At 40.0% G+C, this 13,106-nt stretch overlaps 1 protein-coding gene across 1 annotated transcript in view; it reads right to left on the reverse strand.

Annotated features, from left to right (window-relative positions):
- CPD (carboxypeptidase D) overlaps window positions 1-12,293 on the reverse strand; it is a 66,292-nt gene extending 53,999 nt beyond the window's left edge. The window contains exons 1-2 of the mRNA XM_060133172.1: window positions 11,493-12,293; window positions 5,671-5,918 (exon numbers count right to left, since the gene is read on the reverse strand). Of these exons, the coding sequence (XP_059989155.1) occupies window positions 5,671-5,918; window positions 11,493-12,226 (982 nt within the window). The 5' untranslated portion in view covers window positions 12,227-12,293. The remainder of the gene's footprint in view (window positions 1-5,670; window positions 5,919-11,492) is intronic.
- Window positions 12,294-13,106: the final 813 nt, after the last annotated feature.

Consider the following 13,106-nt stretch of genomic DNA (forward strand, 5'->3'; position numbering starts at 1 on the left):
TCCCCCTAGTTGAATTTCTTGCTCCAAGCAATTAAATGATGCTAGGAAACAATATCAATTCAATTTTCAAAATCAGGCACACTGCCATATGCTTTCCACATATCTCATAATGCCTAAATCTCTTTATAACCTTGACCTCTTTCCCAAGCTCCAGAGCCTATCTCACAACTGTACATCAAGTATTTATAACTAGTACATCCAGTACCACCTCACCTCCAATTTTCACTCCTCTCACATCTAAAGAGAAAACACACACACACAAACACACCCCTTCCAATTAGTTTTTTCCCATTTCCATTATCATTCTTACTTATCCAGGCTCAAAATCTCCAAGTTATATCTTTAATTAAGTCTTTCTTTGCCTTGACACTCTGTTTTACTATCTAACTGACGGTCAGTTCTGCAACTTTTCTTGCACAATTTCTTATATATCTCATACTCCCTTTTCATTCCCATGGCATCCCTCTAGATAAATCCCATATCTCCAAAAAAAGACCTTACTCCAAATAACCGTAAAAACCTCCCTAGTCTCACTTCCTGTAGGACCCTTTCCCTGCCAATACATTTTGTATAAAGATAACTACAAAATGCATAGCACCACACTGTCCTTATCAAAGAATTCACACTCTGGCAGGAGACACAAAAAACTAACGACATAAGTAGATAAGCATTACACTGATGTTAAACAAAATGTTCTAGGAAGGTAAGAGTGACAGTTACTACAGGGGAAGTTTTCAGAGAAGGTTACAGCCGAACTGGAGAAAAGCATTTCAGACAGAGAATAGCCTAGTATGTGAAGGTTCACATTTTGCAGGAAGGACAAGTCATTCAGTGGTAGGTGAAAAGAAGGAGAGAAGACTAGAAATGTAGGCTTGAGTCAGACTGTGAAAAGTTTAGACTTGCTCCAATTAAAATGTGAAACAAGCAAAGATATAAGAATGCTTTAAGTTTTAGTGTGTTTGCTAGTTTGCTTTTAATATGTAATTTTTAAAACAAAAATTAACACAAGCACTAATAGAACTAGACACATCTACCTTAAGTGTGACCAATGGTAAATCACTTATCATATACACTTTGGATTAGTAAACAGACTCTGCAGGAAAATTAGATATGAGGACAGTATTTTGTACATGTTCATTAGGTCAGATTGGTTTATGTTATTTAAATCCTCTGTGTCCTTACTGATATTTTTGTCTTCATGATCTAACAATTACTGAGAAAGGCATGTTTAAAATCTCCTACTGTATTTATGGATTTGTCTATTTCTTAATACCAGATATTATATTTCTTCAGTTCTGTACCATCCATTTGATTTTTTTTTATTTTATATAGATTCCAATTTCCTGGTGTCATAAGAATTACAACATAATGCCCTATTTAATGACACAGAAAATGCTGCACAAGAATAAGCTTTTCAGTCCATTTTTGGACCAAATCTAACTAACCTTTTATGTTGTTCAAAACAGTTTGGTAATTATTTTCCCCAGGCTCTTTCCTTTCTGTCAGCAATCTACTTAAAGCCAAACATACCTCAGTATTTAAGAGCACATCAGTGCTACTCAGTCTGACCTCCACTTTACGCAGAGAAGGGCTGCCCACATGATCAAAGGAGTTTAAAGTCGCACCAAAAATCCTGAATTAGTTACAGATATGTTATCTGGTCACATTTCATAGCTCTCTTCTCTTTCTAGGTGGTTACTTGCCCTTTTAAAAATTTCTGTAAGTTGAAAGAGGGCAATTCTTAAAAGTTGACTGAAACTATAATTCAGTTTCATTAGGTTTGCTTTGGAATAAACATATTAAACCATCAGATGATTTTTATAATGTCTTCAAAACCATGAAGAAAGAAAATAATAAAGAATGGTAAACAAAAGGCATACAAATCAGCACACTGTGGTTAAAAAAAAAAAAAAAAAATAGAAGAAGGCCTGCCCCGTGAATAAGTTCAGCTTAGGCTCTCACAGTAACAGGCTTTAGCAGAGGAGCACGACTGTTCACAGGCCTTATTAGGATAGTCATTCCCCAGATGGATCCTGAGGTTTGAGAGACATGTTGAGAGAAGCAAGGCCACCCACGCAGGCAGCTAGATATGCTGAATCAACCCTGGCAATGAAGGTGAAGGTGGTGGGGGCAAAATTACCTCACATCCCCCATTACTAATACACTATCTGATCCCCGAGAGCAGGAATTGTTTCTGTTTTGCTCACACTGTACCCCATCACTTAATATAGTGTATGGGATGTGGCAAGTGCTCAGTAAATATTTGCTAGGTTAATAAATGATTCCGCACCAGTTATTTCTTCTCTAAGGCCTTGATTTCCTATAAAGCAGAAGGGTTGGACTAGATCAATATATTCATTTTCAGCTCTAAACTTCTTTGAGTTAGAATTTTTAAATACATCACATAAATGTCAGTCAAGTTATTCCAGGATATCCGGGTCTGAATATATGCCTAGTCACAAGGTTTCACAACATCTTATCGCAGTCCAGTATAAGACAAACAATGAATTTACCCTGTTGAAACTACTGAAACTTAATACTTATGTTTCATGGGTGCACATATATGTTGAAACTTATGAAATTGTACACTTTAAATGTGTCCAGTTTATTGTATGTCCATTATACCTTGATAAAGCTATTAAAACACACACACAAAAGAAACTACCGAAACTGCTCAATATCGCTAAGGCAGTAAAAGATATAAGCTACCTATTGTAGAAATAAAATATGCCTGACCATCCAGCTAAAATAGGAGAGAAGTAGATGCTCATAAAAACAATAATAATGGCAACGGCAAAATTTAGCTCCTTTAGATGTCTGAAGACTCAGAAAAACCCGTTGCCTGGCTTAACCAAGTAATCTTACTATGAAGGAAGCACACTTACTTTTTAAATAGTATAACATATATTTACCTTCCTTAATTATTTGTCAATTAGAAACTACTTTCTAACCTTTTACAACTTTCTCCAAAAATGAAAATTTAATTATTTTTTAGTCCATTATTTTAAATAGTATCTCAAATAATGAAGCAACTTGACTACATCACAAAACCACTAGTTCATGAAATCAGGTTTTATTATATATACTTGCTAAAGGGAATTCCCTGGTGATCCAGTGGCTAAAACTCTGTGCTTTCACTGCAGACGGCGTAAGTTCAATCCCTGGTCGGGGAACTAAGATCCCACAAAAAAAAAAAAAAAAGAAAGAAAGAAAAAATAGAAATATATTTGCTAAAGATTGAAATGAGATTAAACATTAAAGTACGTCCTTTATCTTTAAAATTTTTTAATGGTTTTCAAACCACTTCTAATTGTTCTGGGCAGAAAGTCTGGCTTCTAAATATTTCAAAGCCCTTTCTAAATAGTTCAAATCACTAGTTATATATAAGAAACACTGGTAGAAACTATACGGGAATAAAAAGACTCTAGAAAGTATCAAGTCCTCAAACTTAGCACCCAATTTGTGTACACTTGGCTTGACATAAGAAGTCAAAGAGTTATTCAAATATTTATATGAAGGCACATGAAGAGAAACGTCGTAACATACTTTATAATGTGACTAACTGCCAACAACAAGGTAAGGGGAAATCTAAGGCATTCACCGTGGGCAGATTCTAAGAAGAGAAAAAAGTTTATACTGATGACTTTTCCATAGAGTGACTTGTTCCTTCTGATTACTCTTAATTAAATTGTCTAAGCCTGGGCATAAAAATGAAAAAGTCATTATTCAAAGGATACCAAAAGTTTAAAAAGAACAATAGCTGTTTTTGTAACATTTAAAAGAAAAGGTAAACAATTCAAGCTTACTTTAACATAAACATAGCATTTCATGAGAAATTGCTGGTGGATATGTAAAGTACTACAGCCACTGTGTAAAAAGCTAAATACAGAATTACCATATGACCCAGCAATTCCACTCCTGAGTAGTTGAAAAGATTTGAAAACAAGGACTCAAGTAGATACTTGTACACCAACATTCATAGCAGCATTATTCATAGTAGCTAAAAGGTGGAAACAACGGATGACTGGATAAATGAAATGTAGTATATACATACAATGGAATACTTCTCAGCCATAAAAAGAAATGAAGTTCTGATACATGCTGCAAAATGGATGAACCCTGAAAACGTTATGCTAAGTGAAATGAGCCAGATGTAGAAGGACAAATATATTAACTCTAGTTATATGAAATATCTAGAGTAGGCAAATTCACAGAGATAAAAAGGAGATTAGAAGTTACCAGTAGCTGGGGGTGGGGGTGGGGGCGGTGGGAAATGAGTGGGGAATAGGGAGTTTTTGCTTAATGGTTACAGAGTTTCTGTCTGGTATTTTTAAAGTTTTGTAAGTAGACGGTAGTGATACAGACGTACAACATTGTGAATATAATTAATACCACTTAATTCTACATTTAAAAATGGTTAAGGGCTTCCCTGGTGGCGCAGTGGTTGAGAGTCCGCCTGCCGATGCAGGGGACGTGGGTTCGTGCCCCGGTCCGGGAAGATCCCACATGCCGCAGAGCGGCTGGGCCTGTGAGCCATGGCTGCTGAGCCTGCGCATCTGGAGCCTGTGCTCCGCAATGGGAGAGGCCACAGCAGTGAGAGGCCCGCGTACCGCAAAAAAAAAAAAAAAAAAAAGGTTAAAATGTCAAATTTTATGATATATTTTTTTCAACCACAATTTTTAAAAAACAGCATTCCACAATCATCCCACATATTAAAATACAAAGGGAAAATGTGCCTTTATGTAAAATGGAGAGAAGTGGTGGTCATCACATTAACCAAGCTGCCCAACTTGGCCACTTGCAGCCTCACTTTATGTGCCTCCTGATGGGACTGATATAATGATCTTGCTGGAAATTCTGACCTGATAATCTTACCAGGAAGAAAGCAGCAAATCTAGAATATGGGACCTTCTGTAGGACAACTGGCCTGGACACTTCAGAAGTTTCACCATCATTAAGAAAAGAGACTGTTGATATGACTGTTCTAGATGGGGGAAACTAAAAAAACACAAGAGCCAAATGCAATGCTGGGACCTTGACTGCATCTGATCTGGAAGAAAAGGAGCTATAAGAGATATCTGGGGGATAATAGAGGAATTTTGAGTTTATGAACAGCATGTGCGATGATAGTACTGAATTACTGTTGATTTCTCAGTTACAATAATGGTACATGGGTTACACAAGAGAATGTCCTTGTACTTAGGAAATACATACTTGGGAGGTATTTACAGGTGAAGTGTCATAAAATCTGCAACCTACTTTTGGATCATTTGGCAAAAGAGTGTGTGTGTGTGTGCATACACGTGAGAGGGGTTAGGAGGGGGAACATTTGGGGTAAGATAACGGTGAATTTAAATGAAGGATATACAGGTGTTCATGTAGTTTTCTTTCAATTTTACTGTGGGTTTGAAATTTTCAAAATTAAAAAACAAAAGATTAAAAAAATCAGAATTCAGACTTCCCCAGTGGTCCAGTGGTTAAGACTGCGTTTCTAATGCAGGGGGCACAGGTTTGATCCTTGGTCAGGGAACTAAGCTCCCACATGCTGTGCAGCATGGCCAAAAAAAAAAAAAATCAGAATTCCTCGAAATTTCCTCTTTCCACCAGAGTATACTTAGGAATGCTAAATGTACACAGGGGGAAATATAGCATATTCAGGGCTTTACGTACCTTCCACATCATACCAATGCGCACCATTTGTGATCCCATCTTTGAAAGTCTCATCTTCATCTCCAGGACAATGAGGGGCACCAGTTTTCATTATGGGGTGGTTTGAAGCATAGGCTTTTGCCAAGTATTTAAATACTTCATCATCTGAGGTTTTGCTATATATTCCAGTAGCCTTATGTTCTGGAGAATCATCAAAAGGATAGCTTGCTACCACTGAGCCACCATGCAGATTTCCAGAAAGCACAAACCTTTGAAAACATAACCAAATCACATATCATTTTTTAAAGGGAACAGAAAACATGTATTTTAAAATTCTACATCTTTTATAAATGAACTTAGATATTCCTCTTGACACCTAGAGGACAACTCTATCAGCTGTTAGACTAACAACAATAAAATAAAAGAAAATGGAAAGAAAGTATTATTAACTCAATAAATTTCAAACAGTTTTTACAGTCCAAGTTAACTTCAAATAACTTTAAATAATTTCCCCATCACTGAAAAAAATAGCTGAATAACACAGTGTAAACTAATGTTTCAGGAGACGTCTTATTCAGGGAACTGTAAAATCATGTATTAAGTTGAACAATATGAACTTGCCACTATTCAACCATGTCTTGACCTACAAAAATTACAATTTCATAGAGTTCAATCTAATTCTTGTACTTCATATTGTGTTAATTTCATAGAAAGCATGGCTGGCATAAATAAATATTTGTTGAATATACGAGTTAGGTTAATAAGTTTCATGCTTTTTATATTACTGTCCAGAGAGAATTTTTAAGATAGGGAGTCTAATTTAAAACAGGATGTGCTTTGCCTCATTCCATTTTCACAGTACACTAAATTCACATTTCCAGGAGAGAAGCCATAGTTGAGAAAATTCAGTGGCGGGGAAGACCCGAGCTGCTTTCAGATAAAAACAATACAGCACATTGCATCACTGTAAAAGCAGCTCTCTTTCTAGGTGCAAGGTTCCCGGTTGGACCATTAAAAAATAAACTGACATGGAGACAAGGCTGCTTCTATAAAAGAAACATTTTAAACTTTTTGCATTTTTATTGATACTTTTAAGCGAACCCATTTACAATTTGGTCAAATTTATAGATATAGAAATACTGAAGAATGCCTTTTATGGTAAAAGGTAAAGGCAAAAACATGCCAAAGTCCTATTTATACATTTTTCACTCAGGTAACAGTTCAAACCATTACTATGAGTGGAGATTAAACACTTTTCTCTTTGCACTCAAAATTAGATTTTTTGCTTCTGCCTTTTTGTGGCTGAAATAAACTGACCTACAGTAATTCTAAAGGGGGTTGATTTATAACGTTTCTTTCTATATGTTTGAAAGAAAATTAAGTCTACGATATGTTTAATTTGAAAGGTTAAGTATGATCAGTACCTCCCAGAGGAGGTCAAACAATGAAAATTACTTGTAACACAGAATCTATTCATCAGAAGACAGAATTTAGCTGATAAAGACAGTGATTAAACACCAGAATAGACTATGAAAGAAGACTAGTTTTACATAATTAAAATTAGCACAGTTCTAGATACCAGAGGGGAATGCCATTTGGTATAGTGGCAATAGCACAGGCTTTAAAACCAGGCAAATATGCATAAGAACATTTGGTTTTGCAGACATGTCACTCACTAGTAACATGATCAGGAGAAGTTGCTGCCTCTAAATCCATTGAACCCCAGTTTCTCTCTCATCTGTAAAATGGGGATTAATGCTACCTGCCTCCCAGAGTTGTTACAAGAATTAAATAAGATAATACATGTACAATTATCTTCCAGCACAATGACTGCTTTATATCCCCTGCTCAGCAAATGTTCATTCCTTTGGAGACCTCTAGCACCCTGCTTAGGGAATCACTGCCTTACAGACTATAATTCTACTCACCAGTTCCAATGCTACAATGTTACAGAAACAAAAACTAAGCATCTATTCTAACTCCAATTTACCCATCCCTCCTCCATAGCAAGTTATTAACAATTTACTTTTTGGTTTCTATGCCTAAGATAATTTAAGTATCCCCACCACCACCCCACACTGACTTTGGGAAAGTTACAAGAAGGCTGGCCCAGTTCAGACAATCAACTGAGCAACAAATTTTCTTGAGTGTCAACTATAAGCCAAATGTTCTATAGGCACTAAGGAATATATTAGTGAAGAAACAAATACAAAAATGCCCTCATGGCATTCAAAGTCTAGTGGGGAAAAAAAAAAATAGGGTAACTGAATATTCTAAATAAGTGAAGCATGTTACTTTATACGTGTTCAATTAAAATTTTAAATTCCAAGATTCTCTATTAAATGCTGTTTTTCACTTTGTTTGACATTTCTTGTAACACATTTTGAAATACTGTTAAAATGGCCTAATCAAATACTTTTAGAACAATGAAATATTTGCAATCTACTTGAGTGATAAAATTAAATTATTAGATTTTCCTTACTCTACTCACATAGTTTTAAAAGCACCAATGCCACTCTGGTAAGGGCGATTTCAAAAGAAAGTGATATCTATTATAGTGGTTGTAAGATTATTTCTTTTAGTCTTTGTCAAACCAACTTTGTATATCGATCCAATTTTATTTGAAGGGTATTTTATGGTTTCCAATCAAATCAATTCTCTTAAGTGTTTCTCACACTTGACTTCAATATCATATATCATTCCTTGCGTAAGATTTAAAGTAACTGGTAAATATATCATAAAAATTATAAACAAGAGTCTGTAGATATTAAAAAGTCAATCTCTAAGTTAACTTTATTATGGTCCCCAGATAACCCTGTAAATAACTTTAAAAAAATTAAGAAAACTTGATGTCTGATAAACTAAATTCTAAAGGTTTCAGGAAATTGTAGCTATACACCTACCCCAACAATATGATAATGCTTTTCACAAACATACCCAAAAAATCATTTATATGCTAATCTCCTATTAAAGTCTAAGCAGGTATATTTAATTAAAGAACTGTGCCAAAAATATGAGGGTGAAGTAAACTATAAAATCTTTATTTTAATGATGGAGTTAAAATCTTGTATATTTTCTTGAGCAGATGAGTCAATTATCAGTAGTACAAAATCATGGATTGGATGAAGTATAAAGTGAAACAAAGAAAATAAACTCCACTTTCCCAAGCAGGAGGAAATGAGTGTTAAATTGTTACATATCCAAAACAACAACAAAAATCTATTTCTAATACAGCTGGGTGAATAGGATATCAAGAAATTATTCAAATGATTTATTTCACGAAATACATTGAAAAAGGTAATTTCCCTGTACAGACAGATGTCTGTGGTTTTAGAATTTCCTATCCATAAAGTTGTCTCTATATATTTAGGAATCAATCTCAAATCGTGTATGTGCTTGCTTTCTTTACTTTATTCACATATCAATGTCCCTTGTTACTGATTAATCATTAAATAATGTGCATCTTGAGTTATTTATAATTGAGGATGGAAGGATGTACTTTTCACCCTATATACTCACATACTTTCCCTTCTGATTAGAGTTACATTTGAAAAGAGGGCGGATATGATTAGGGTAGTCCATAGCCACAAAATAGAGCCACTTCCTTTGTAATACCAACTGACACAGATGAGCTTTTAAAATCTTCACAAGCTCCTATCATTGAATAGCCAGCCCAGACCATAACTTTAATCATTAAATACTGGTGATATGAAAGAGTTATCCAAAGAGCACATTTTTGGTCCTAGATTTAAAATTTAAAGCTTTCAGTATAGTCTCAAGGTGACTTGCACCAAGACAAAGCTCATTTTTATTTCTGGTCACAGCAGAAGTAATACTGAATAGAAAAATCTACTCACAGAATTTACATCCCTGCAAAGGTCATGATGGGGCTTTTTAAACGTGTCCTTCAAGCAATGCAAACAGTGAATTTGATATATCATCTCAGAAAGGCCCTGGCCATCACAGCTTCTGACAATAAGCTGTATGTTAAAGTCACACTTCTTATGTAAATGTTCAGAGGTCCTGACACCATTATCTTTATTTTTTTATTTTATTTAAATTTATTTATTTATTTATCTATTTTTGGCTGCGTTGGGTCTTCATTGTTACACTTGGGCTTTCTCTAGTTGCGGCGAGCTGGGACTACTCTTCATTGCAGTGAGCGGGCTTCTCATTGCGGTGGCTTCTCTTGTGGCGGAGCCCGGGCTCTAGGCACGTGTGCTTCAGAAGTTGTGGCACACAGGCTCAGCAGTCGTGGCTTGTGGGCTCAGTTGCTTTGCGACATGTGGGACTTCCCAGACCAGGGCTCCAACCTGTGTCCCCTGCATTTGCAGGCAGATTCTTAACCACTGCGCCACCAGGGAAGTCCCGACACCACTATCTTTAAAGGAAAAATCTTCCCTGAAAGCATGTGAAATTAATACCTACAAGGGATCTCAGAAGGAGTAAAGTGAAACGTAGGAGATAAAAAGAATCTAGAATTGTCATAATGGCCATGAATTTTTCAAGGTCTGCTATATATGCTGAACCTTGTAGAAGAGATGATTCCAAGTCCTAAAGGGAAACTTCTTTGCTCATTATTGCTTGTATCTTATCTGTCACTCAGATATCTTCTTCAAATCAGTATGGAAAGATTAATTGCTTCACAAGCCTTATGAAGACACAAAAATGGGGATATGCTGGCAAAGCCGATGCTTGACAAAAGGAAGAGGTGCATGGTCACTTCAGATATTATTCCACCTGGAATAAGTTCCTTCTTCCTTTATTCCTCTCCTCCACCTTTTTGCTGAAAATCCTACCCGTCTCTCAAGACTCAGTTCAAGTTCTACCTTCTCCACAGAGATGACCCATATTATTGTAGCCCACACACATTTTGCCAGTAGGAACAATTCCTGTAAGGTTTAACTGGGTACATAAACACACCATATATATATTTATAATATTTTCTTGTTATACACCAATTTCTTCAGGTCCTCGTGCTTCCTTTAAGTTTTTAAATCTCACAGAGCGGTTACTAACACTTAAGGTGTCTATTAAGTGTGACAATTAGCCATCTGGCCCTGGCCCACTAATAATGTGCACAAGTGGCAGCAGAAACCCTTCAGAGTCTAAAATGAAGCTGCTTACAGATGAAGGTTCCAGATCTGTACAAGTTCTCCAGCCAGCCATACCTATATGCTCCACAGCTGAGTCAGAGGTAAAGACTGGAAGTGAATCAGTTTCGGTTAAATAACCAAGAAAAAGACCCCGGGAGTGTCATCTGTCATTTCTAGGCTACAGTCTCCCTCCATGCCCGTTAAGAGCACTGACTAAATGCGTGAGTTGAAGTTCCAGCTACAGAACAGGGATGTTAATGCTGTCTGTCTCATCAGGTTGTGGCCAACATCAACTGAGATCATGCAGTCCACGGAAAGGGCTTAGCACAATGCCAGTAGTAATAAGATAATCGCAATCTTGTCAGTTTATGTATAAAATAAGTGAGCTGACCTAGGTCATCCTCAATGTCTCTTCCGTCGCTCATATTCTACGACCCTGTGAGAACAGGGGCCAGGATGCTAGAAGAGTCTCCCCTCCGGCCAAACAGCGCTCTCTGCATCCTTTGAATAAATGACAGCCTCTAGGCAGCGCTTCTCGGACAATTAGACGGACAGGAGGCTAAGCGGCCTGGGCCCTGTCCCCGTTACGGGGTGTCGCTCTCCGCCCTCACTACTCCCGTCCCTTAGGCCTGAGAGCACCGTTTGAGCGCTTGCTGAGTGCCGGATCCAGCCTCTGCTCTGGAGGCTCACTTGGATGGGGAGGGGGCGGGGGGGAGGAGGCGGCGGTGGAGGGAGGACGACACTCACTTGTTCCTGCGGATCCACTCGATCAGGGCGCGCACCTCGGGCACGTCGTCCAGGGACGGGGGCTCACCGGTGCTGAACTGGTCCGGGAAGCTGCGGTTGAGGTCGCGGCCACGGCTGTTGTCGCGGCCGCTGGCCCCGGGAGGGCCGCTGTCGCTGAAGCCGCAGTCGCCCTCGTGGGCGCGCTCGAAGCCGTCGGGGTTGAGGCTGGGCAGAACGTACACGTCAGTGGTGTTGAGCAGGCGGACCAGGCGCAGGTCCCCGCGGCGGTAGCCAGCCGCCAGCTCGCGGGCCAGGTAGACGAGCACCTGGCGCGAGACGGTCTCGTCGCCGTGCATGTTGCCCACCAGCTTCACCTGCGGCCGGCCGGGCAGGAGCGGCCCCGCCGCGTCGGGCCCCGTATCGCCGTCAGAAGGCGGCGGCCCCAGGCCCGCCGTGAGGCGCAGCACCCACAGCGGCCGGCCCTCCACCGAGCTGCCGATGCTGAAGAGGCGGGCCAGGCCCGGGGGCCCCGCGGCCGCCGCCTCCCTCAGCGCCAAGCCCAGCTCCTCTTCGTGGTAGTAGCGGTCGAACTGGCCCTTGACCGCCTCGGCGCCCGCGCTCGTCGTCGTCGTCGTCGCCTCCGCCTTCTTGATGTGCGCTGCCCGGGCCGGGCTCCTCAGCAGCAACAGCAGACACAGCAGCAGCGAGACGCGCCCTGGCCGCCAGGGCGGCCGCGCGTCCCAGCCTCTCGCCATCTTCCAGCAGCGCTGCAAACCCGGACCCCGTTCCCTCGGCTCCGCGCTCCGGGAGGCCTTGGCCAGCCGGATCCCCTCCGCTCCTAGCAACCCCATCCCGCCCTTCAGGCCGCAGCCAATCGTGGCCGGCCCTGCTGCGGCGTCACGCCGAGGGGCGGGGCTGTCCTTAAAGCAGCCGATTCCCTCTGGGCGTGCCTTCCTTCTCTCGGGGAAGAGTTTGGTCACTCTCTTCATCGGTCTAGGTTCCTGTCGCTCTCTTTCCCTCCTCCCCGTTTCCCTTCTGCGTTTGCTCCGCTTCTCCTTTACTCCCTCAGTCTCTTCTTTCTGGCTTACCCCTTAAATTCTCACCCCTTTTTCTCTGAGTACTCTCACTAGCTTCCTTCCCATCTTTGTTGCAGCTTTTCCTAGCGGCGCTTTAACGCTTAGAACCGAGAATTGAAAGAATCAAAAGGTTAGAAAGACTCAAAGGACTCGAAAAAACCCAAAAGTTCTAAAGAATCTACCTTGGAAGAGCTAAAAGACGCCTCAGCCCTTTGCACCTTGCACCCCTTCCATCGGAGTCTGTCGCCCAGCGCCTCGGCAGCGGTTGAAGAGACTGGGACACTTGGAGTGGCAGAGGGCTCACTACCTCATTTCAGTTTTTAGTCTCTGTTGAAAGAAGGTGTCTCCTTTATGTACAGTGGAAATCTGCTATGTAGTAGGCTCCCTTTGTGTTAATGGATATATTTCCTTGGTGTTACCCCAGTTTATTTCACTGCCATTGGTTCCTGTGTGTGCTATTCTCAGCCCTGTAGGCAGATTTCATTTCATGATTCACTTGCCCACCTCTCACACCTCTCCTGAGCGAGGTACTTGTTTAACTGTGGCCTTAGAATAACAT

The sequence above is a fragment of the Lagenorhynchus albirostris genome, chromosome 20 (assembly GCF_949774975.1).
Source record: "Lagenorhynchus albirostris chromosome 20, mLagAlb1.1, whole genome shotgun sequence".
Classification (NCBI taxonomy): Eukaryota; Metazoa; Chordata; class Mammalia; order Artiodactyla; family Delphinidae; genus Lagenorhynchus; species Lagenorhynchus albirostris.